This window comes from Peromyscus maniculatus, chromosome 4 (assembly GCF_049852395.1).
Source record: "Peromyscus maniculatus bairdii isolate BWxNUB_F1_BW_parent chromosome 4, HU_Pman_BW_mat_3.1, whole genome shotgun sequence".
In the NCBI taxonomy this organism is placed as follows: Eukaryota; Metazoa; Chordata; class Mammalia; order Rodentia; family Cricetidae; genus Peromyscus; species Peromyscus maniculatus.
The window spans coordinates 106,914,088-106,939,409 of NC_134855.1; the positions used below are offsets into that span (position 1 = coordinate 106,914,088).

The 25,322-nt window shown below is 45.8% G+C and overlaps 1 protein-coding gene across 1 annotated transcript in view; it reads right to left on the minus strand.

Moving 5' to 3' along the window:
- The window catches only part of LOC121829000 (uncharacterized), a 42,924-nt gene that overhangs the window by 6,398 nt on the left and 11,204 nt on the right, over positions 1-25,322 (minus strand). The window contains exons 2-5 of the mRNA XM_076568419.1: positions 13,362-13,408; positions 12,477-12,660; positions 8,162-11,365; positions 1,113-1,274 (exon numbers count right to left, since the gene is read on the minus strand). Of these exons, the coding sequence (XP_076424534.1) occupies positions 1,113-1,274; positions 8,162-11,365; positions 12,477-12,660; positions 13,362-13,408 (3,597 nt within the window). The remainder of the gene's footprint in view (positions 1-1,112; positions 1,275-8,161; positions 11,366-12,476; positions 12,661-13,361; positions 13,409-25,322) is intronic.

The following is a 25,322-nucleotide window of genomic DNA, read 5'->3' on the forward strand; positions in this document are numbered from 1 at the left end:
TTGACGGGCTGGGGGAGCTGGGAAGAAGGACCCAAGAATGAAAGGTTTGAGTCTGGATGTGATGGAGGCTCTGGGTTTGACCTTGTAGTTACATTGCCAGGGGCTGCCCTTCCCTGTTCCCCTGAACCCTCTGTCCTGCCCAGGATAGGAAAGTCAGGTCCCTTGTGGCTCAGTCTTGGATTCTGGAGTCATCTGTACCCAGTAGGCCCACACTGGAAGTTTTTTTTTTTAACCTGCCATTTTGTGTCTTCCTTTTGGTCCATACACAAAGTAAGTGGATTTCTTGATTTTCCATGTTGGTGTGTTGATAGCAAACAACATCTGCCTCAGTTTAACCAAGGAGAGGGATACAGGGAGTGGGAGCAGGCTCACTGTGGAAGCCAGCCTCTAGAAACTAGTGGAAAAGAGGCTTTCTTCCCCCGGACTGTGCCAGCCACAATAGGCTAGCTTTCGAGAGGTCTCAGCTCTTTCCATTAACTCTGTTGGGGGGATTTAAAAGGCAGCAAGGTATGTTAACACATGGACCTGTAATCCCAGCACTTGAGAGACTGAGGTAGAAGGGTCCTGAAAAAGGTCTGATGGGGATGGAGACAGTGTCCCGAAAATCAACGTTAAAAGATATAAATAATGGGCTGCTGAGGTGGCTGGGAGGAAAAGGTATTTGCTACCCAAGCTTTGCAACCTGAGCTTGAAACCCACAAAAAAGAAGGAACAGATGCCACAAAGATGTCCTCTGACTGCCATATGCATGCCACCCCACACCCTCCATGGGTTTTGCACACACATAGAGGAATACTGAAATTTAAAGTACAATTCAAAAGGTATAAATGACACTCTTGACTCATTGTTCTGGGGAATGAATGACTCCTTGACTTTTGCTAATTTTACTATAGTGCAGATTCGGCAAAATGATCTCCCCTGATATAACTGATAAAAACCACAGTAGCCATGCCAGCAAGAGGAGCAGGGGGAAGTGAGTTTTACAGGGATGGGGCACTGACTGGACCTTCAGTGGGACCTTCCTTCCGGCACTGTCTAGGGAGGCCAAGGCACACTTTCCCATGTGATGGTGCCCAATCACCCGCCACCACGACCCTCTGAAGACCAAGTACCAGGCCTGGCCCTCTCTTCCTCAAGCTCTGAGCCATCAGGAGCACCTCCTTGGCCATCTCTTGTGTGATCTGGGTGATTCTGTTCTCACTGTGTGCACTGCCATGGTCTGGAACAGTCTGGTCCATCTGAGCAGGAGGCAGAGAGGGGCAGCCACTCCGGCGCTGAAAAGGGAGACATCCGGTTAGAGGTTTAGACCAAGAGTTCCTGACATTCGGGCCTCTCAACTGCAGTGACGATGTTAATTCTCTCTCTCTCTCTCTCTCTCTCTCTCTCTCTCTCTCTCTCTCTCTCTCTCTCTCTCTCTCTCTCTCTGTGCGTGCGTGTTCATACACATACGGAGGCAAGTGTTCCTCAGGAGCTGTCTGCTTTGGTCTTTGGGACGGAATCTACCATTGGGCTGGAACCTCCTGGTCAGGCTATGCTAGCTGACCAAGGATTTGCCCATGTCTGCCTCCCCTGGGCTGGGAATAGAGTTTAAATCCTCATGCTTCTGCAGTGTCTTAGAGTTTCGATTTCTGTGAAGACCACAGCCGCTCTTAGAAAGGACAACATTTAATGTGGTGGCTCACAGTTCCAGAGGTCTAGTCCATTATCATGATGGTGGGGAGCATGGCAGCCGGGGTATGGAGGCGTGCTGGCAGACATGGCGCTGGAGAGGTAGCTGAGAGTTCTACATCTTGTGCAGGCCGCAGGAAATGGTCTGAGACATTGGGTGTGGCTTGAGCATGTAGGAGACCTCAAAACTCACCTCTACAATGACACACTTCCTCCAACAAGGCCACACCTCATAATAGTGCCACTCCCTCTGGGGGCCATTTTCTTTCACACTACCACAAGCAGTAAGTGCTCTATCCACTGAGCCTTCCCATCATCCCCTTAACTGCCTTTAAATCATTTTAAAAGAAGGCACAAGGGAATCTGGTGCATTTTCTGAGTCCTCGGAGCCCTTGGCAATCTTCCAAATGTAGGGAAACAGCAAGGAGAGACATGATTCCCTATGAGTTTGTGCTCCGTGTATCTGGAATTTGCAGAGACTGAAACGTGGCATCCTCGAATCTCAATCTGGGCAAACGAGTGCATTTCCTTTCTGTGAGTGCTCAGGCTTTACAAGGGAGAAGAAAGAATATGCAGCCTCTTGAAGGGGACTTAGATAAAGTGTTAGGTTGCTGACAGCCCAGGGAGAAATGAATCTGTGCCCCCCTCAACCTTGGCCAGGGAAGCCGCCCCCTGCAGTTACAGCAGAGACTCCCATCTGGTCAAGGTGCTGAGAGTTAAGTGACAACTGGGCGTTCAGACATCGGTACTAAGACTCCACCAAGGCCTAGGGAACACTAGGAAGAGGCGGCAGAAAGAATATGAGAGCTGAAGGGTGGGGATCTGGACAGTGCTGTCTTCTGGACAAGGCCATCGCACTCACAGACTCACTGTAGCTATGGTTACCGGGACAAACTCAAGCCAACATGAACTGTTAACATTTCAGCAGGCAGCATGATTGGACTCAGTTTTGTGTGTTTGTTTGGTTTCTGGTTTTTGGCTTGTTTGTTTTTCTTTAATTTTTTTTTTGTTTAATATGCCTGCATATAATCTGCGTTGAGTGTGTCAGATGCCCTGGAACTGAAGTTACAGACAGTTGGGGGCTGCCATGTCGGTACTGAAAGTTGAACCCAGGTCCTCTGGAAGGGCAACCAGTGCTCTTAACTGCTGAGCCATCTCTCCACCCCCTGGTTTTTGTTTTTTGTTAGCAGGGGTTGAAGAGACGGCTCAGCAATTAAACTTCACTGGCTATTCTTCCAGAGGACCCAGGTTCAAACCCTAGCACCCATTTGGTAGTTTACGACCATCTGTAATTTCAGTTCCAGGGGATCTGATGCCCTTTTCTGGCCCTAGGGTGCAGCATGTATGTGGTGCACAGAAGTACAGATAGACAAAACCCTCATACACATAAAATAAAAACAGGAATCTGGACATGGTGGTGTACACCTTCAATCCCAGCACTTGGGAGCTGAGACAAGCTGAGTTCAAAGCCAACCTGGGCTACAGAGAGTTCCAGTCTGGGCAGGATTACACACTAAGACCTTGTCTCAATAAGGGGATGGGGCAGGGAGGAGGCATGAAGTGGGAGAGGGACTGGGACCTGGGGCGTGAGTAAGAGGTAATGTTTGGGAATGGATATGATACATTATTTACATGTGTAAAATTGTCAAAGAATAAATAAAAGATAGTTCATTAAAGAAAAAAAAAAAAGGAAATTCAGGAATCCTTGAATGTTTCAACCTGAACACACTCACACACATCCTTCTATACCAAATTTGAACACACTCACATCATTCTATACCAAAGGCTGTAGTGGGTAGCCATTCCAGCTTTGATTTGGAAGTTTCAACCCCCATTGAGGCTTCGGTAACTGTCACGCCTACAAGGTGGAGCCAAGGGAGGACCTGAAGCACCAGCTTTCTTGGTTCCTGGATGCTGGACACTGGAGGTAGACCGAGCAGAGTTCTCCAGAGAACACCACCGGACTGCACTATACCTTTCCCAGACCTTGTTACCTATCCCTTCACTTGTAAGTTACCCCACAAAACAAACCTCCCTTTTAACTACGTGGAGTGGCCTTAATAATTTCACCAATATCTGGCACCCAACATGGGGCAAATTCCAAAGGCCTGGGTGGCTCCCACCCTCAACTTCCTTCCCGGCTGGCTGGCACCTGAAGCTGCAGGTTACCACCTGCAGAGCTCTGTAAAACCAGGAAAAAAACTACACGGTTCCATTCCTAAAAAGTAGTTAATCCGGTCTCAGTTCCATGGCAGGTTTAGCCCCCAGACCAGCCAAACCACTGTGAGTGGGGCGTTCCCCCTCCTCCCTGAGTGCCCGCTCCCCGCCCTAGCCCGAGGCTTCCACAGTTTCACCTAGTTAAGTTAAAATTGACACGGCACTGTCCCGGTGGTACCCTACAGAGGCACAGAGAGGGCTTGGAGCCGGGCCTGCTGGCAGACCTCCTGTCTGCAGAGGAAGAGAGGGGCTTAGAGTGGCCTGGAACTCTCCATGCCCTGAAGCTCCAGGGAGTCACCGGAAGAACTGCCTACTGCCTGTGCTCACTCTGCCGCCAGCCAAGGCATTCAACAGGACCTGCTTTGGAGCTATACCAAAGCCTCCTGCTGACTGAAAAGTGCTACTACACCCCCCAAAACCACAGAAAGGTAAGCTAGGCAAACAAGCATCTTATTTCAAGTAAAAATACTTGATAATTTTACACCTTAAAACTGACTAACAAAACCTTTTTGCCTGTATGATAAATGACATTTTCCTGAAAATATACAACCTCTCTAAGGCATACCTGGCCTGTACCACTTTGGCATTCATTGTAATAATTCACACAGTATTCAAACACTGGTTTAATAATAAACACAAAGATGAATCATTATTGGGACTGATACAGGCTTTAAAAGATAACAATGAAGGCTTACAGAAAAAGATTCTCTCTCTGGAATCTGCTAACCAGGATTTACAGGCTTTCAAAGATAGCAGTGAAGGCTTACAGAAAAAGATTCTCTCTCAGGAATCTGCTAACCAGGATTTACAGGCTTTCAAAGATAGCAGTGAAGGCTTACAGAAAAAGATTCTCTCTCTGGAATCTGCTAATCAGGATTTACAAAACAGGCTTGTACCCAAAATTGATTTTATTGATAATAAATATGAATATTTAATAGATAGAACACTAACTCTCCAGAGTGAAGTTATGGCTACTCAGACACTATATAAGGAAGAAAGATTATCATTAATTGATAAGATAAGGTCCATGGAATCATGTGTTTCTGAGGAACATAAAAACTTCTATGATTCCATGAGAAATCTGGAGTCCCTTGCAAGAGAGGAGGTTCACTCCCTAGAACAGACTCTAGGTGCTCGTTCGCAAGCCCTAAAAGAAACTCTCAGTAAACATGACAAGGGAACTAATAAACAGGAGGGCAAGACCATACAGGTTGTAACATCTCCAAATGGCTCTCATACAATGGCTTATCCTGTTATCATCCATGGGAAGCCAGCAGATGACACACACCCCGAGCCATATATGACATATACATTACAACCAATTTCAACAAGGGACTTTAAAAATATAAAGAAAACAGTAGTTACATATGGGATACACTCCACATACGTAAGACAAATGTTAAATTCGTGGTCTACCTCACATAGAATCATTCCAGATGACTGGCATCAATTAATTGCAGCTGTTCTAGAATATAGCCAGCAGTTACAGTGGGAAAGCTGGTTGAGAGCGGAGGCAAGAGATTTAAAACAACAAGGTAAACTCAGAGGTTTTGTGATCTGCCAAGATCAAATACTTGGTGAGGGATGTTTCACTGACAGGAATGTACAAACCCCTTATAATGAGCATACAATATCCCTATGCCATACATCAGCTCTAAATGCTTGGGGAAAAATAAAAGATAGTTCATTTTAAAAAAAGGGAAATTCAGGAATCCTTGAATGTTTCAACCTGAACACACTCACACCCATCCTTCTATACCAAATTTGAACATGCTCACATCATTCTATACCAAAGGCCTTTACAGTTTTGCTGTGAACAATTGTGGGTTGTTTTTTTTCTTGATAACTTGATCTTTGCTTCCCCCTAAGGAAACAGCAGCCCCGCCCGACATCTGAAAAGTCAGTTAGACCTGACAGTTGGCTGTGTGGTTTTTCTAGTGGATCTTTAGTGGAGCCTTTCCTATGTTCTTTCTGACTCCAGAATCAAGACAAAAATGTCATGCACTTGGAAGTGACCCCAATAACAAAGAATTGAGGATATCCTTGGTTATCTCACTTCACCAGTTATGCCCCAACCTCCAGAACTGTGAGCCAGTTAAATTTCTTCCCTTTGCAAATCACTTCATCTGTGGTACTCCGTAGTAGCCCTGAGGCATGGACTAGGAGACCAAGCTAGTACTCATTAATCACCTGTCTTTGTTGGTGTTTTTGTCTTGACTTTTTCAATTAAGGCATCCTCGCCTTCTGAAAATGGATGATGTCATCTGCTTTGTCAACCCTCTGAAGCCAAATGGCCAATTCAACACTTGCTTTTTGTTTCGAGACAGGGTTTCTTAGTGCAGTTTTGGTACCTGTCCTGGATCTCACTCTGCAGACCAGGCTGGCCTCAAACTCACAGAGACCCACCTGCCTCTGCCTCCCAAGTGCTGGGATTAAAGGCTTGGGACACTGCCACCTGGCAAACACTTGCTTTTTTAAGTTGACTTGGTCATTGATGTTTTATCACAGCAATAGAAACCCCAACAAGTGTGGTGAGGAAACTTAGGAAATGGCCTTTTTAAAACCTACCAGACACTTTAAGCATCCAAATCTAGAATGACTTCAAGCTTCTCAGTGTGGGCCTAGGATTGTATGTTAGAGCCTCCAGAACTGGAGTAAAGCACCTCCCGAGGGTGTCCTTTCACGGACAAGAGTGAGGGCGGGTCTTAAAGAGTGTGTAGTTGTCTTGTTATCAGAGCCTTCTGACCTGGGTGGCCAGCATCCCCCTGCCCTGCCACCCTGCCTTGCAGCTCTGGGAGATGCTTCTGGTGCACTGACAGAAACAGAAGGTAAGTCAGTGAGAGGCTGGCATGCTAACGACTATGGGGAACCAGAAAGAAGGAGGGGGAGCCTGCAAGCTATCTGGATTTATAAGACTGAGAGATGAGCAGGCGAGCCTAGAGCACAGGGGCATGGTGTCTGTTATTCTCCATGTTGTACCTTGGTCACAGGGTCCAGAATTGTGCAGGTGACGTTTTGATGAGAAAAAAGAAGTCAGGCTAATCAGGGCAGGGGTAAAATCGTGGTGTGGTGTGGTCAGTTTTATCTTGGGAAAAGCCCTCTGGAGGTTTGGGAAATTCTGTTCAGCCATCCACAAGGTCATCATGGCGATCGAGGAGGCAACTGAACTATCAAATCCTGGATTGTCAGAACGTGACCCAAGAATGGAGTCCTGCGAGGGGAATTCTGAGTGCTCGTGAGAAAACTCCAAGACAACAAGACAAGAGTCTTCTGACCTCAGTTTCTTCAAAAACACAGACTTGTTTTTGGAATGTCCTGTTGTGCTTCTCCTGGGTGTAGCAGACAGGAGTGAGCTACTTCAGACCTCGAGTTACAACTGGCTGTTGTTGGTTATACATTTCTGTGGAAAAACATGTTTTTGCCACGTGCAGCTTGTCCTGACGATTGCATACAGCTTGAACTCATGAGAACTTTACTCACATGACCTTTCTTAACCCTCAGAGTATAAATTGTCTGGTGCTCTGAATAAAGTTGGCTGTGGTGTGAGACTCTAGTACGCCCCATTTTTAGGCTCTGCTCTCCGGGTCCCACCGTCTCTAGAGTGGAAAACACTGCATGAAGTGTAGCTACTTAGAAACTACTAGAGTCCTGCTAAGCTCTGCTGTTTCCCACTGACTTTGGTTATGGTCAGTGGAAATACATAAAATCTTTCAGACCCTTAATGCCTAAGAGTCCTGTCTTGTCCTAGAAGGAAGCAGATATGTAGGAGAGGTATTCAACAGAGCTAGCTACCATCTTTCTAATAAACCACTTTACCCCCTACTACAATGATTCTAGTTGTATTTTTGTCACTTTGGAGTAGGGAGGTGACATCAAGGTGGGTGAAGCAGCCTGTACGGCCAGTCAGAAAAGTTCAGTTAAAGTGGTAAGGAAAAACTCCACAAAAGCCAATGAAAAGCATAGACACTAGTTCTAGAACACATTTCTAGGGAAATTATTTTTTCAGGGACTCACTCATTAGCCCTCTATGAGACTAGAATGCTGGAGTCTAAACGGTGCTGAGACTGCTCTGTGATTTTGGTAAAGGCATGGCAGAGGTAGCTGCCGGTTAGGATATCTGAACCCCAAGCCTAGGTTTTTAGAGGCCACTCATGCTGCCTGGCCTGTGTGAATTATACATGTGGTGTGGGCATCAAGTTTCTGGGATGTGCTAGGGTCTTTGGTTACTAGAAAACAGGCCCAGGTGGAGGTAGATGAAAGATACCAAATAGCCTACCATGCTCACGGCTGCTGTGGGGGTCCCGGTGGTGGCGAGCTCATCTGCACAGGTCTCCTCCATTGAACTTTCTGGGGTGCCTTTGGGAACAGCATCCTGAGAATTCCCACTGCCCCCTTCAGTGGTTCCTGGTGCACCCTCTTTACAGTATGGCTGGAGCTGGACGGGATCCTCTTCTAGGCCCTTGGCTGGCTCCTCCCTGGGTTTCAGGCATTGGACCAGGAGTCTCCAGGCCTCAGTGTGACAGCCTTCCAAGGCCTGGAGCTGCGTCACTGCATGGTGGGCCCTGGCTGCCCATTCCCACCGAAGCCGGTCCAGCAAATGCAACCCCAGCTTCTCCGGGTGTTCTTGGAGCACAGGGACCCTCTTGGCTACCTCCTTAGTGAGCATGAGCATGCTCTCTAGAGACACAAGAAGGTCTTCCTGGAAGGATCCAGACTCTTGACCTCCTGCTATGATTCCCTGCACAGCTTGGATGACAGACAGCATCCTCGTCTGGGAGCTCTTGCCGACAGCATCTTGGAACATATGCTCATAGACAGCATTGATGCTACTCAGGTAGTCCGTCAGGGCCTTGGCTCGAAGGCTGAGTTCCAAGCAGAGAAGCTCAAAGCGTGTGGAGAGACTGGGACATGGCTTGGGGGAGGAGACCAAGATGTGTACCACCTCCAGCAATGCATCTGTGAGTACATGAACTTCCCCACGCAGAAAGGAGACCTCACCCTTCACCTGCTCATCCCCACACAGAACGCTAGACAGCTCAGCAGCCTCCTGTAACCTTTGAGAAACATCTGCTGCCTGATCTAACCCTTCCTGCAACCCTTTCTGGTTCTTCACGGCTTGCTGCAGGGGCAGTAGAAACAGGCCTGGTCTCCTGCTGAGTCTCTCCATGCACTGCATCAGGTCCTGGACAGATGCTGCCCATAGGAGGCACCCACTGCCAATGTCCTCTTCCCTCAGCGTGGAGGCTTGGAGACCATCAGAGGACAGAACTTGGTCCAACAGCTGTTGAGCATGGGTCTCTGTTTTTTCCAATCTGCTTTGCAGCTCTGAAAGCACTCCTGGGTGCTCCATTGGGTCAGGGCTCTTCACCGGGCCACTTTTGCCTGCTAGTTGAACCATTGAGGCCAAATTCTGCTGAAGCTCCATAAACGCTGCCATGCTTCCTGGTAATTCAGCCGTTAGGCTATGGAAAAATAGTTGTTGACACAGACGGTACCAGTCACCAGCCCTGGCTACCAGAGCCTGCCTGGCTTCCCTGGTCCACCCAGATTGCCGAAAAGCCACTCCCAGAAGCCTGCTACTTCTAGTATTTGTGCTATGGATTTCCTCCGTGGCTAGGTCAGTAATCAAAGGTACCACTGTTGAAAATTCATGTAGTTTTGCTGTTGTCCTTTCTGGCCCCAGGGGTTCTTCCTCAGCCTGGATTTCTTGGGCTGTATTCACAGGTGACTCCGGCTCTGGCAAGTTGGTGCGTGGTGAGGACACTACCCGGTGATCCTGGTTCTCCACAGCAGTGATGACTTTGTTGACAGCAAGGAATGGGGAGCCCCACCCCTGTTTGCAGGGGCCAGGGACCAGTGTGTAGGAAAGTTGTTCTACTGGTAGGAAAGAGTTGTTTGTGCCACTGCCCTCTAACCCAGGTACCTGCTGCTGGTATTTCATTGCGGGAGCTGTGGGATGCTGGAGGCTGGGGAGAATGAAATAAGGCCATCGCGTGGCAACATCAAACCTTTGGACTTGGAATCGAAGCGGGCTGAGGATGTCTGGGTGGTTGGTCCCATCCAGCCCCTCATGGACTTGCTGAGCTGAATAGATGAGATGTTTTGCCATAGTTAAAAAGGCACCTGCGTCCTGAGCGCTGTCTCGACCAGTGCTGCCATCAGTGGCTGCAGCCAGCGTCAAGGAAGACTGTGCCAGCTGCTGAACCACGACTCTCATCCCGTTTCGGAAAATGGGATCTGGGTCTTGACCCACATACCTGCTCATCACCTGCACTATGTGTGTGGCTCTTCCGCGTAAGAATGCCACAGATCTGGAAAACTCTCTGGCTGCTCCGCTCCTCAGAGCCCTTGTGTACAGGTTCAAGTGTTCAGTCATTTCCTGGATGGACAAACTCAGGAATTCAGGAATATCGAGAACGACATCAAAGCATGCCAAGAGGTGTTCGGATTCCCTGGCCCAGGCCTCAAGCAGTGCCTGCAGGGTGGCAGGGCTCCAGTCCAGGCCACGTGTTTGGGGACCTTGGGAAAAGAGTTCCTTCGCTTTGACCACAAGCTCCCAAAGACCTGCCACGGCAGCCTCCACATCTCTGCCATTTTGCTGTTGGGGACAGCAGACCCAAACCAAGCGTGCCACTCGGATCATTTGCTTCGCTTGGCTGTGGAAAGCATCAAGGAGAAGCCGGAGAGTCTCTGCCAAGGCTTCGCTTTTGCACTCAGACCTGATAGTGGAAGTCGTCAAGGCGGCCTGGACCAGCCTCTCTAGAGGACTTTGGGTATCTGTGAACGTGTCCAGAATCTGGCGCAGTAACCCAGCTCGGACTCCCTGAAAGAGCGCATCAGTCGCGGCCCGCAGAGCTTCGCATTCTGCGCCTGAGATGGGCTGGGGAGGCCGGTGCACCCCGGAGTGGAGCTGCAGCAGCCGGTGGCAATGGGACACTAGGTGCATCCTCTCCCGAGGCATGGAGCAGGCGGCTAGGCGCAGGCAGTGCCACACCACGGCGGCCAGTGGCGCATCCAGCAGCCCATCACGCAGGTGGCTCGGCCCGGGCTCCTCTAGGACCTGTCGCAGCTTCTGCAGACGATGCGCCAATGCGCCATTCTGAGAGCGCGCACCGTGCCCTGCGACGCGGGGCTGCAGCACAACCAGGAGCTCTCTGAGGCTCTGCCTGGTCAGAGCATAGACACGGCGCCGTGAGGCCACCAGCTGTGGATCGTACGGGTGCCGGAGGTGGCCGCGGGTGGCTGCGAACAGTGCTGGGATGCAGCACCCTAGTTGGTGGCGAACTCGACCCAGGCGTTCGTCCCGGGCCCAGCGCGTGGTCAGGCCGCCCAGTTGCAGCAGCGCAGCCGCCAGGTTAGAGAGCGAGGCACGCAGCGACGTGGCGTCCTCTGCCGCCTCCAGAGCCTCCAAGCATGTCAGACACCAACCAGCCACTGGCACAGTCTTCCTCACCATTGCTGCGTCTTCGAGGAGCAAGATCTGCTGGGGCGGTCACAGGAAAGAGACTTGAAGATGACTGAACATTCTTGGAGTCATGTAGCTTAAGCCTAGGAGACCTTACATTGTCAGTTAACCTGAACGTAACCAAATACAGGCAAAACACAGGCACCGTCTAGGTGACTGGACCCGAGAGCACACACTCCAGAATTGGAGGTTTGCGTGTGTGCGCATTTCTTTGTAAACCAGAGGTCTGAAGTAGCTGCCTTCTCTCCATATTTACTGTGGGGTCTTCCTTGTACTGTTCAAAGACGGATTATTATTTAAATGAGAACCATGGGCTGGAGCTCTTCTCTGAGACAGCTTTTTAGCCTGACTCCACCTCTCCCAGACAGCTCCATCCACTCCCTACCCTTGGGGCTGGTACCCACGTCAAAAGCCTTTCTCCCTTTCATTCGCCGCCAGCAGGTGCCCCAAACCCTCTGGTTCTGCCCCTCACCTTCCCCTACCACATTGCAACTACCTTCCAATAAGGTCTGTGCAAACACCTGTCAATAAACCACACTACACAAGTTATACAACACACAACAGCAAAAACATTTTGAGGGATCTGTGTTTGAACCAGGAGCAATATTCCAAGCTAAAAGTTTCGCACTGGGGCTGGGGAGACGGCTCAGCAGTTAAGAATACTGGCTGCTCTCCCAGAGGACCTGGGTTTGATCCCCAGCATCCACAAGGGGCACACAACTTTCTGTGACTCCAATTCTAGAGTATCCTATGCACTCCTATGTCCCCCTCTACCTCCCTCAGGCATTTTACAGACATGGTGCATAGACACACATTCAGGCATACACTCATACACATAAAATAAAAATAAATAAAATCTCCAAAAATAAACTGAAGTTGTATTTAGCAAGGAATGTGGGTCAGGGTGAAAAGTTGAGAGTATTTGGAAACTGGGAGGTTGTACCGGCCCCATTGCAGCTTCAATTTAGCCCTGATTAAATTGGTAATGAATTCTATGGGGGGATCTTGGCAAGCACCTGGGCAGATTTCAAATCAAGGGACAGTCAGGAGTTCCTGTGGGAATGGCATAGCCATGAGTGTTCTCCAGCAATGACCAAGCAGTCAGCTAGCTCTGAGAGAGATTCACCTTGGTAGTGTCCACCAGGATCTGCTGAGCGGTGGCCACTAGCTCCTCCCAGTGATGCTGACTCTCTGGCTGCAGGGGGAGCTTCTCGGTTACCATCAGGATGTTCCTCCCAGAGAGGCTTAGAGACTCCGCCACGGTCTGCATTTCCTCCCGAAACCACTCCTCCTCGGAGTCAGCTGCCAGCCTGAACAGACACATTGCACTTATAATGTTATCACATCAGAACCAAGGAAACCACATGGAAACGAGGATACACAGAAGACACAGAGCACCAGACGGCCATTCAGGGGAACCTTGATGACTGTGCTTAGGGGCCAAAGACACAATGCTGAGCTAAAAAACAAACCAACCAACCAACAAAAAACTCTCTTCAGCCTTTCTTCAAGTGTCTTTTTTTGTGAGTTAGAGTTGTTCCCTCAATATATGTCTCAGCCTTTACAAACGTCACACTGTTAGGTTAAACAGGCTAAGGACAGACATCTAGGCAGAGAATTCTGAGTCCCAGACTTTTCCTCTCAGCAGCCTGTAGACAATTGATCCGAGCATATTCAGAGTTTCAGGTAAGAAATCGGTGGAGGCCACTGTCTTAGCTACTAGAAATAAGATAAAGCCGCCATGCTTGGCATAGTGGTGCACACCCATTATCCCAGCTATTTGGGAGGCAGAGGCAGGAGGATCACAAATTCACAACATGTGTGGGCCACATAGTGAGTTTGTGGCCAGCCTGGACAACTTACTGAGAACTTGTTTCCAAAGTTGAAATAAAAAAGGCTGGTGATAGAACTCAGTAATGCAGTATTTGCCTAGAGGTGCCAGGTTCTCCGTTCAATCCCCAGTACTGGGGCACAAACTAAAAATAAAGAAGGTTGCTGTGGGTATTCATACCTTGTTCTTTGTGTGGACCCAGGATTCCATTCCTCTGGGATAAATGCCTAGTAACAACAGGTATACATTCACCTGGACCCAGGATTCCATTCCTCTGGGATAAATGCCTAGTAACAACAGGTATACATTCACCTGGACCCAGGATTCCATTCCTCTGGGATAAATGCCTAGTAACAACAGGTATACATTCAACTGGACCCAGAATTCCATTCCTCTGGGATAAATGCCTAGTAACAACAGGTATATGTTTAACTTTTAGAGAATATTTTCTAAAGTAGTTGCAACATACTGTGTTCTAATCAGCAATGAGAGAGTTCAAGTTCCTACATATTCGTATCAGCACTTGAAATGGTGCTTCATTTTAAACATCCCAAGAGTTGGTAGTCATCATTGAATAGGTAAAACCAACTCCAGACTTTTCTTGAACATCAAATGAGCCTTCTGCAGAGTGTTTGAATGCAAGTTTTGATCCTTGGTGTCATACAACAATCCCTTTCCTTTAAGGATGAACCTGTCTGTGAGGATGATTGATATCATGGATGGAGAACAATCCAGATTAGCAACTTTCTTCACCTGAGGAATGCTGTCCTGCAGCTGATAATGAGATACAAGAGCATGAAGCCAGAGAAAGAATCCATTACTCTCTGAAGATATCTCTTGCTGATCTAGACTACCAAGTACATAGAAAATGTAAAAACCAGGGGCTGAGGAGGTGGCTCCATGAGAAAGTGCTTGCTGTTCAAACACAAGAACCTTGACATCTGAGTACCCCCACAAATGCTGGGTGGGCGTGGCAGCCTATCTGTAACCCATGGGTTTAGGAGACAGAGACAGGGTGTCTGTAGATGAATCAGCAAATTCCTGGTTCAAGTGAGTGAACCTGCCTCAATTTATAGGGTAGAGAGCGATGAATGAAGACACTCAAGTCAGGCTCCGCTCCCCATACACATGTGCACACACATCTGCATACACACCTGTGCTGGGAAATATTATTTTAAGGTGTGTTACTTTTGTTTATGTTGCATTTGTTTAACTCTGTAAAGCTGTGTTACTGTGCCTGTCTAAAACACCTGATGGTCTAATAAAGAGCTGAACAGCCAATAGTGAGGCAGGAGAGAGAAATAGGCAGGGCTGGCAGGCAGAGAGGATAAATAGAAGGAGAAATCTGGGAGGAAGGAAGTAGCTAGGGAAAAAGGAGGACATCAGGGGCCAGCCACCCAGCTACACAGCCAGCCATGGAGTAAGAGTAATATTTACAGCAGTAAGAGAATGGGAAAAGCCCAGAGGCAAAAGGTAGATGGGATAAGTTAAGTTAAGGAAAGCTGGCAAGAAACAAGCCAAGCTAAGGTAGAGCGTTCATAATTAATAAACCTCCATGTGTCATTTATTTGGGAGCTGGGTAGAGGGCCCCCCAAAAGAGCAAAAAACAAACAACAGCACATCTGCAACCCACACACATATAAACGTGCATGTATGCACGCATACTCCATACACATGCAGAAAAAAAGGGGGGGCAGGGATAAAATGTGGAAATGTTTGGAAGCTTCAGGATGTCTTTACAAGGCTGGTCACACGACAGCTCTCACCAGGCAAGCAAAATGCTGTTGATACTGCCATTCCTGATGCAGACATCCACCAAGGCCACATGGCATTTCTAAAACATCAGACTAGAAGCCATTTCTCCAGCCCCAAGACTAAGCTTTCAATGGCATGTGTATGGCTTTGTGGTGGTTTGAATGAGAAGTGTCTCCCGTAGGCTAAGGTACTTGCATACCCAGTCCCTAGTTGGTGGCCCTGTTAGGGGAGGGGCAGAGTTGCTGGAGGAAGTGCATCTTTGGAGGCTGGCTTTGAGGGTGTATAGTCTCATCCCAGCTCCGTTTGATCTATACTTGGTGTTTGTTGCCGAAGATGTGAGCGCTCAGCTTCCTGCTCCAGCTGCCTGCTGTCATGCTTCTGCGGTCCTGCCGTTTGGGCTCTTCCTCTGGAAGCTCTTCCAAAATAAACTTTCTCCCTTAAGTTGCAACAAAGTAACTAATACAGGATTTCACTCCTGCGGGATACTCAGATTACTGTTAACACACTCTGTGTTGTTGTGGTTTTGATGTGGATTCACTTCCCCAATATTGCTACTTTGTGTCCTTTAAACAAAATGTCCACTGTGTATCTGTCATTACCTATGGGATATATGAATTATGGTTCTCAGTGGAGACGTAACAGTGTAATTCTGGACAAATCTTCACTAGCAATCCATTCAGAGAGTCAATGGCTGGACACTTACGACTGTGACAGGAGCTCAGAAATTGTCACACCCCTTAAAATAATGGAAAACCCGCCTATTCTATAAGATTATTTCTACATATGTTTAAAAATATTATTTTCAGGCCAAGCATGGTGGCGCATATCCTTAATCCCAGTACTGGGGAGGCTAAGGCAGACAGGCCTCTGAGAGTTCCAGGCCAGCCTGGTTTATACAGTGAGTTCTAGGCCAACCAGACTACACAGCAACACTCTGCATCAAAAGTTTAAAAAAAATTAAAAAGAATTATTTTCCAGAAAATTTACGCACAGTGCAAGTTGCTACTATTCAGTTATACTATATTAAGAAATATAAACACTATTTTCACTATGTCACCAAAGTACTTGGGTTTTAGAAGTCAGAGCCACCAAGTGGCCATGTGAGATGGACACTGCTTAAAAAAAACCAAGCACGGACTAGAGAGATGGCTCAGAGGTTAAGAGCACTGACTGCTCTTCCAGAGGTTCTGAGTTCAATTCCCAGCAACCACATGGTGGCTCACAACCATCTGTAATGAGATCTGGTTCCCTCTTCTGGCATGCACGGTCACATGCAGGCAGAATACTGTGTACATAATAAATAAACAAAACTTAAAAAAAAAAAAACAAGCATAATGTGTAGTTTTCAGTTTAACTGACTCTTGGCAAGACAGGGGACAAGCATTTCACAACAGAAAAACATTTATTTATTTGTTTGTTTGTTTGTTTGTTTGTTTGTTTGTTACAATATAAAAATGTGTAGCTCTGCCGGGCGGTGGTGGCTCACGCCTTTAATCCCAGCACTTGGGAGGCAGAGCCAGGCGGATCTCTGTGAGTTCGAGGCCAGCCTGGACTACCAAGTGAGTTTCAGGAGAGGTGCAAAGCTACACAGAGAAACCCTGTCTCGAAAAACCAAAAAAAAAAAAAAAAAAAAAAAAAATGTGTAGCTCTAATTGCTGCATGGGCTTATAGTAAAGACTGAACCACCATTGAGAAATGCAAGCAAGACCACTGATACTTAATGTGATGTGTTAACAAGAGTCCAAGGTGTGTGTTTCACACATGGCTTACATTTTGGGTTTTCTTCTTTTAGGTTTTGCGGTGGTTTGAATGAGATTGACTGCCATTCTCCTATATTGGAATGCTTAGTCACCAGGGCATGGGAAAGATTAAGAGGTGTGGCCTTCTTGGAGTAGATGCAGCCTTGTTGGAGAAAGTGTGTCACTGGGTGTGAGCTTTGAAGTTTCTAAAGCCCATGCCAGGCGGAGCGTTGTTTGCTCTTTCTCTGCCTGCTGCCCGAGGATCAGGGCGGAAGGCTCTCAGTTACTGCTCCAGCACCATGCTGCCTGTGTGCTGCCATGCTCCCTGCCATGATGATAATGGACTGAACTCTGAAACTGTAAGCCAGGCCCTAGTTAAATACTTTCCTTTATAAGAGTTGCCTTGGCCATGGTGTCTCTTCACAGAATAGAACACTAAGACTGGCTTATTGTTAGTCAAAGCAACATGATGCTGTGACTCTCTGCCATGACACCTGTCACATTCAGAGCAGATTGCTGTATTTATTTCGCCGTTTTACATATTAACAATAGCACAAAAAGATATTTAAAAAATGAAAACTGCTATTTTTCTTTTGAATTATTTTGTACGGCACACATTTGAAGGTCAAAGGACAAGTGAAAGTGAAAAGTGTGAAAGTCAACTCTCCTTCCGTGTGGGACCCTCACCCCCACCCCGGGGACTGAACTCAGGCCGTCCATTGGGTGAGCTGCCTAGTTTATGTCAACTTGACATAAGCTGGAGTCAAATGGGAAGAGTGGACTGGAGCTGTGAAAAAGCCCCCATCAGGCTGGATCAGTAACGGTTGTGGGAGGACACAGCCCACTGTGGGCAGTGCCAGCCCGGGGCAGATGGTCCTGGGCTGTATAAGGAAACAGGCTGAGCAAGCCATGGAAAGCAAGCATGTAAGCAGCTCTTCTTCACGGGTCCTGCCTCTGCCCCTGCTTTGGCTTTCCCTGATGACAGACTGTATCCTTTGAGCCAAGTACACCCTCCCCTCCCTACGTGGCTTTAGGTTATGGTGTTTTACCACAGCACCAGGAATCTAACTATGACGTCACACTTAGCAACAAGCACTTCATCCTGCTAAGCCATCTGACCAGCCCCTATTTTTTTATCGATGAAAAAAATGGGTGTTGGTGATTGTATTTTAATGATTCAAAAGCATCTCTTTTGACCTGCCTGAGCAAAAAATTGTATGGTAGCAATATGTGTAGAGATCATAAAAGTACAAAAAAAATAAAATGTTTTTAACAATCCAGTAATCAAAAAGATAAATAATAGTAGTAGCAAACAATAAGAGTATGTCTGTATTGGTGGATATGTCTATAAAACAACAATTGTATATTTTTGTAATGTGTACCATACTGTGTGCTCCAGTAAATGTTCATTTGTGGAAGTATGTTTATTTTATATGGCACATGATGTTAAATGCAAAAGGTGCTATGATTCTGTAGTTCCCGTGAGTTATGATGTGCTTTTGAGATGATGTGAGCACACCTCAATTAAAAAGTATTTCCCAGTCTCCAGCTGCTCTTCCCTTTGTCTATTTAATGGAGTCCTCTGAAGAGAAGTTTGTTTTGTCCTTTCCTGAATCATGCTTCCAGTTTTATTTCTGGAACTCCATACTTATCCTGAGAAGTCTCAAAGACTCAGATCCCTCTGTTTCTTTGTAAATCATTTATAAGCTTAAGAGTTCTAGTTAGACGTTTGACGGATTTTGAATTGATCTTATACAGTTCCACATTTACTTTTGCCTACAAATAGCCAAGTGTCCCAACTCTCTCTGTCTCCTTTGAATTGATGTGCACACCCATATGTATGTTTCTGAATTCCTTGTTCTTTTTTGTTGTTGTTGTTTAATTTTTTGAGACATAGTTTTTTTTTTTTTTTTTTTTTTTACGTAATAGAGCCCTGACTGTCCTTGAACTTGCTCTGTAGACCAGGCTGACCTTGAACTCAAAGAGCTCTGCCTGCCTCTGCCTCCTGAGTGCTAGAATTAAAGGCATGCACCCCACCACCACCATCCCCCCAGACAAATTCCCTGTTCTTAGATTGGAAGAATAAACAATATTTACCCAAGTTTTGATCCATGAGTTGACATGATTCCATTTAAAATCCTACTAAGCTTTTTTTTTTCCCAAATGGAAATTTATAAGTGCATTCTCAAGTTCACAAAGGTATGCAAAGGCCCTACAGTAAACATCTTTTAAAAAGAGGAAAAATGTGGAGGTTGTAAATGATGTTATTTCAAGAACTCGCCATAAAGCCACCGTGTTGAAGCAGCTGTCTGTGTTAACACAGACGTGTGGAATAAATGCTCCAGACAAAACCGGGTGGTCGGGGCTCACACCTTCAATCCCAGCACTCAGGAGGCAGAGGCAGCTGGATCTCTGAGTTCAAGGCCAGCCTGGTCTGCACAGTGAGTTTCAGGACAGCCAGGACTACACAGAGAAACCCTGTCTCAAAGCAAAAACAAACAAAAAAGCTCCAGACAGAGACCAGAGCACATAATCTATTGATTTTGACAAAGGCGCTGAGGCAACTGAATGGAGAAAAGATGATTCTGGAATGCAGGGTATCCACACTTAAAACGTGAAAACATCAGCACCTTCCATCACAGTAGCATGTGCACTCAAAGTAAATTCTAGATCAAAATGCAAGCGTGTGAAACCACAAAATTCCTGGGAGGAAACAGGAGAAAATTTTTTTTTTAATTTTGTTTTGATTGTCCTGGAACTTGGTATGTAGATCAGCCTGGTCTCAAACTCACAGAGAGCCCTGCCTCTGACTCCACAGTGCTGGGACCAAAGGTATGTACCACCATGCCTGGCTAGAGAAAGGTTTTATGGTCGTGAATTAGGCAAACATTTTTTTTTAAGATAAAATACCAAAAAAAAAAAAACCATACTCCATAGACAAAAATAATTGTAAAGTTGGTTCACCAAAACCAAGAATTTCTGGCTTATGAAAGACGTTGTTAAATTAGTGAAGAGACAAGGTACAGACCAAGAGAAAATTTGTGAAGATATTGGATAAACCAAATAACCTGACAAATCAGCAAGCATAGATGGGAAGCTGTACAGCTGAAATATATAAGCAGATAGGCGGCTAAAGCCATGGCTCAGCTGCTCTTGAATGGGTCCCAAGTCTGGTTCCCATACAGATTGCATTTCACGGCAATCTGTAACTCCAGTTATGGGGGCTCTGACACCCTCTTCTGAGCTCTAAGGGCAACTACCCTCAAATGCACATACCCACACACAGATAAACATAATTGGAAAAAAAATCTTTAAGGGGTTGGAGAGATCTCTCAACAGATTAGCTGTATATACTGTGCTTGCAGAGAACCCAAGTTCAATTACAGTTTCCAGCACACATGTCAAGCAGATCACAACCACCTGTAACTTCATTTCCAGGGGATCCAATGCCCTTTTCAAGGCCTCTATGGGCACTAACACTCACATGCACAAACCTCACACATAACTAAAAATAATAAAAACTATAAATCTTTGAATGACTAAAAATGTTTTATGGCATTATTTCAAGGGAATTAAAGTTTAAATCACAGTAAAATATCGGCTAGAATAGCTAAATTAAAAATTCTGATAATTAGCTGGATGGTGGGTGGCATATACCTTTAATTCCAGCAGACACAGGTGGATCTTGTGAATTTAAGGTCAGCCTGGTCAACAGAGTGGGTTCCAGTGCAGCCAGGGTTACACAGAAAAACCCAGCCTCAAAAGACAAAAACAAACAAACGAAAAGTTCTGACTATTTCAAGTGCTGAGGAATGTGTGTGAGAACTGGGTTTCTCATACTGTGGTACACTGTATGACATATTCTGGCAACTTCAAATATATAGTATTTTAATTAATTCTTTGTGAACTTCATACATGCATATGATGTGCTTGGGTCATATTCACCCCACTCCTTCCAGATTCACCCCAGTCACATCCTTGGCAATTTCTTAAAGAGTGAAACATGTATAAAGCTACCAGGATGCATATGACATTGTGCGCTGTCCAGCCTCAGAGTACTGTTCACACAGACCCAGGGTAAATGGGGCTCATCACTGTAGACCGCTTTGTGCCCGTGCACCTGCATGAACATGTGTGTGTCCACACACATATACCATATGTGTGGACAGCACCTGCACACACATGTGTGTGTCCACACACATATACCATATATGTGCCCAGCACCTGCACACACATGCATGTGTCCACACACATATACCATATATGCGGACAGCCACCTGCACACACATGTGTGTGTCCACACACATATACCATATATGTACCCAGCCACCTGCACACACATATACCATATATGTACCCAGCCACCTGCACACACATATGTGTGTCCACACACATATACCATATATGTACCCAGCCACCTGCACACACATGTGTGTGTCCACACACATATACCATATATGTACCCAGCCACCTGCACACACATGCGTGTGTTCACACACATACACCATATATGCGGACAGGAACATCCACATAGGTTTTAAAAAATCTTACCTTAATTGAAGCTAGTGTGGAAAGGAATGGATTTCATCAAGGCATCCCCACACACTGGTGTGATTCTAACTCATCTCCTCTCTCCACCATGCTCCCTCCCCCTCCCTCTTCTTCTGACCCCTCCAAACGCTCCCCTATTCTGCTTTCATGTCAGATAGATTTCACCACCTTCCTTCTTTTTCTCCTCCTCCTCCTCATCATGATTCCCTTTCTAGTTTCACAACTTACAGGCACGTGCGCGCGCGCGCGCACACACACACACACACACACACACACACAATTTTAAATCTAAGTTTGCGTGTGAGGGAAAGCATGGTGTTTATCTTCCTGAGTCTGTCTCACTTCTTTTCACATAATGATTACTAGCATCTTTGATTGTCATGTAAATGCCACAATTTCTCTGTGGGTGAATAAAATGTAATTTTATTGTCTACAGGTATCACATTTTCTTGTATGAATATGCATATGTATAATATTTCCTTCACCCATTCATCTTAAGATATTATTTAAAGACTTATTGTATGTGTGTGTGTGTGTGTGTGTGTGTGTGTGTGTGTGTGTGTGTGTGTGTGTCTGCATGCGAGTGAGTATAGTACTTATAGGGACTAAGGTGTTGGATCCCCTGGAACTTGAGTAACAAGCAGTTGTGTGCCACCTGCCATGGGTGCTGGAAACCAAACTCAGTCTTCTGCAAGAGCAGAAGCCATCTCTTCAGCCCTCTACAGAGATATTTTTATATGAGTTCTTAAAAAACAGAAAGCAGAGCGAGGGGAGGGAAAAATTAAAAGAGAAAGAAAATATTCGGAATAAGAATATACTCGAGCCGGGCGGTGGTGGCACACGCCTTTAATCCCAGCACTCAGGAGGCAGAGGCAGGAGGATCTCTGTGAGTTCGAGGCCAGCCTGGTCTCCAAAGTGAGTTCCAGGAAAGGCGCAAAGCTACACAGAGAAACCCTGTCTCAAAAAACCAAAATATACTCGAAAATTCAGAGTGTGGCTGTCTCTAGGTTGCAGGTTTGTAGGTAATATTTTTTCTTCCTTTTGCTCATTCATATTTCCTAAATGTTCATTATCAGATGTGCTTATGGCAAGAGGAAACACATCCTTGTGCTGGCCTCTTCTCGCTGGCACACGCTGACAGACAGCAGCTGATGTGGCAGGTTCCGGCTCCCTGAGAGCTTGCCCAGCAGAGGAAGGCAGGAACTTGCTAGCCCAACACTTAGTGAGGTGTTTGCCTCCATTTGGCTTCTCTGGGAACCTGGGGACTACTCAGGGATGGTGGAGCCAAACTCTAGTCCAAGTGTTTATTATTACGGTTCTGCTAGGATAAGAAGGGCTGGACCGTTTCCCACGGTCATGAACACTGATAATTCTCTGTATCAATAATTTATCTTGCCAGGAACAGACAATACAGCAAAGGTATTTATACGGCTATGAACACAAACAACATTTAGTCTCTTTCAAAACTTACTGAACTTTTTGTGATTAAAAAAATGCATTGTCATAAATTCGGAATCTACAGGAAAGTCTTAAATCAGTATAAAATCACTCTGTTACCAAATTCCTATATAATTCATTTTATGTATTTGTGTGTGTTATTAGAGGAGTTCTGGGATCTGAACTTAGGTTCATGATTGAGCACCAAGCACTCTTAAGTGCTATGGCATCTCTCCAGCTCCTATACATAATTTATAACAAACATTTTACATTATTTCTCACCATAATTTTTCTTTTTAATCTAGCTAGAGTCACATGATCTTTAGGCCCTGCCCCAACTCCATAGCTGTGATGGCTAATCTGGGTTGTCAACTTAACACACCTGGGAAGAGGGACCTGGACTGAAGAATTGCCTTCAGCAGAGTGACCTGTAGACATGTGGATGGGGACATTTTCTTTATTGACAATTGATATAGTTGGGCCCAGCCTACTGTAGGTGGTACCACTCATGAGCAGATGGGCCTGGGCTATCTAAGAACAGAGCTGAGCAAGCCAAGGGGGCAACCCAATAAACAGTCCCTCCACGGTTTCCACTGGAGTTCCTGCCACCAAGGTCCTTCCTTGAGTTTCTCCCTTGACGGTGAACTACGATTTGTTAAGCCAAGTCAACCCTCCCCTCCTCCAAGTTGCTGTTGGCCAGTGTTTTACTACAGCAACAGAGAAGCAAACCAAAACAATCTATATCCATTCTTATACTAATTTATTTTTCACACATCTTTTTTTCAGAAAGCATTTATTTTTTTGAGGCAGGGTCTCATGTAGCTCAGTCTGGGTTCAAATTGGCCATGTAGCTGTGGTGGTTTGAATTAAAATGGCCCCTACAGGCTCATGCATTTGAAAGTTTAGTCACCAGGGAGTGGCACTATTTGAAAGGATTAGAAGGATTAGGAGTTAATGGGCTTGTTGAAGAAAGTGTGTCATTGGGAGTGGGCTCTGAGGTTTCAAACAGTCCATTGTAAGCTCTCTCTCTCTCTCTCTCTCTCTCTCTCTCTCTCTCTCTCTCTCTCTCTCTCTCCATATAGATCAGGATACAGAACTCTCAGCTACTTCTCCAGCACCATGTCTGCCTACATGCTGCTATGCTTCTTACCATAATGATAATGAACTAAACCTTTGAAACTGTAAGCAAGCCCACAATTAAATGCATTCTTTTATAGGAGTTATCTTGGTCATAGTGTCTCTTCACAGCTATAGAATAGTGACTAAGACAGTAGTCAAAGAAAACCTTAAACTTCTGGCCCTCCACAGTCTACCTCCTGAGTTCTGGGATTATAGGTACACACCACCACATCCAGTTTATGCAGTGCTGGGGTTGAAACCCAGAGCTTCTTGTATGCTAGCAAGAGCTCTATCAACTGAGCTACATCCACCAGCTCCCAAAGCATTAAAGACTATAATCAGATTGTACTTATATGTTCCATTGTCTGCCAATCTGTCAGAAAAATGGGCTTAAGTTCCATGGAGATATTACCTGCTGGCAACATACACAAACTCCTCACTAGCACTGGCCAGTCCCTCTGCCACCTTCTGCAAGGAGGTAAGTGCTTCATTCTGTACATCTTTCCTCTCCACTGAGATGAGCAGATGACAAAGCTGGACAGTCATTGGTGTAATGATTTGCTCCATGGCCCTGTTCCGTATCATAGGACTAAAGTCATCCCAGAGGAAAGAGTCCATCTTCATGAGTCTGTGAACAGAAATGATGACATCATAAGCTCAGGCTTGTTGACATATGAAATATGAAAGTATTTCTCTTGATTCAGTGTTCACCTAATTCTACATCTATAGAAGGAAAAATCTATAAAATATTAAAAGGATACTTAATACTAATTTATACTAAAGACCTTGTGGCTTAGCAGAAACATATGAAAAGGGGTGGGGGGTGGGGCAAAGACACATTAGGTCAGGCCCTGAAGAAGACAACAGAATAAAAAGTAGACTCACAAACCACAAAATAGACACAGTTAAGAAGTGGTTAATGGCAATCCAATGCTGGAATTTGTTGTAGAACATTGTTTTAACTGGGCAAATGCTGGGGATGTCTTTCTGTATGCTGTGAATGTGTTGCTCTGATTGATAAATAAGAAGCAACATGTAAAGTACCGGTAAGCCACAAGCCACGTGGTAACTTACAGATTAATATAAATAGGTTAATTTAAGATATAAGAACTAGATAGCAAGAAGCCTGAGCCATTAGGCCAAACAGTTTAAATAATATAAGCAAACAGTTTAAATAATATAAGCGTCTGTGTGTTTATTTGGGTCTGAGTGGTTGTGGGCTGGCCTGGGTGGGACTGGAGATAACTCCAGCTACAGGTAAAAATGTGTTACATTTGTTTCTGCTGTGGAATATTACTTTAACTATGTGAAGGTGTGTTACATTTGTTTCTGCTGTCTTTGTTAATGATGTAAAGATGTGTTACATTTGGTCATCCTGCATTTGTTTAATTATGTAAAGATGTGTTGAATTTGTTTCTCTTTGCCTGTCTAAGGTACCTGATTGGTCTAATAAAAAGCTGAATGGCCAATAGCTAGGCAGGAGAGGGATAGGCAGGGCTGGCAGGCAGAGAGAATAAACAGGAAGAAAAATCTAGGCTAA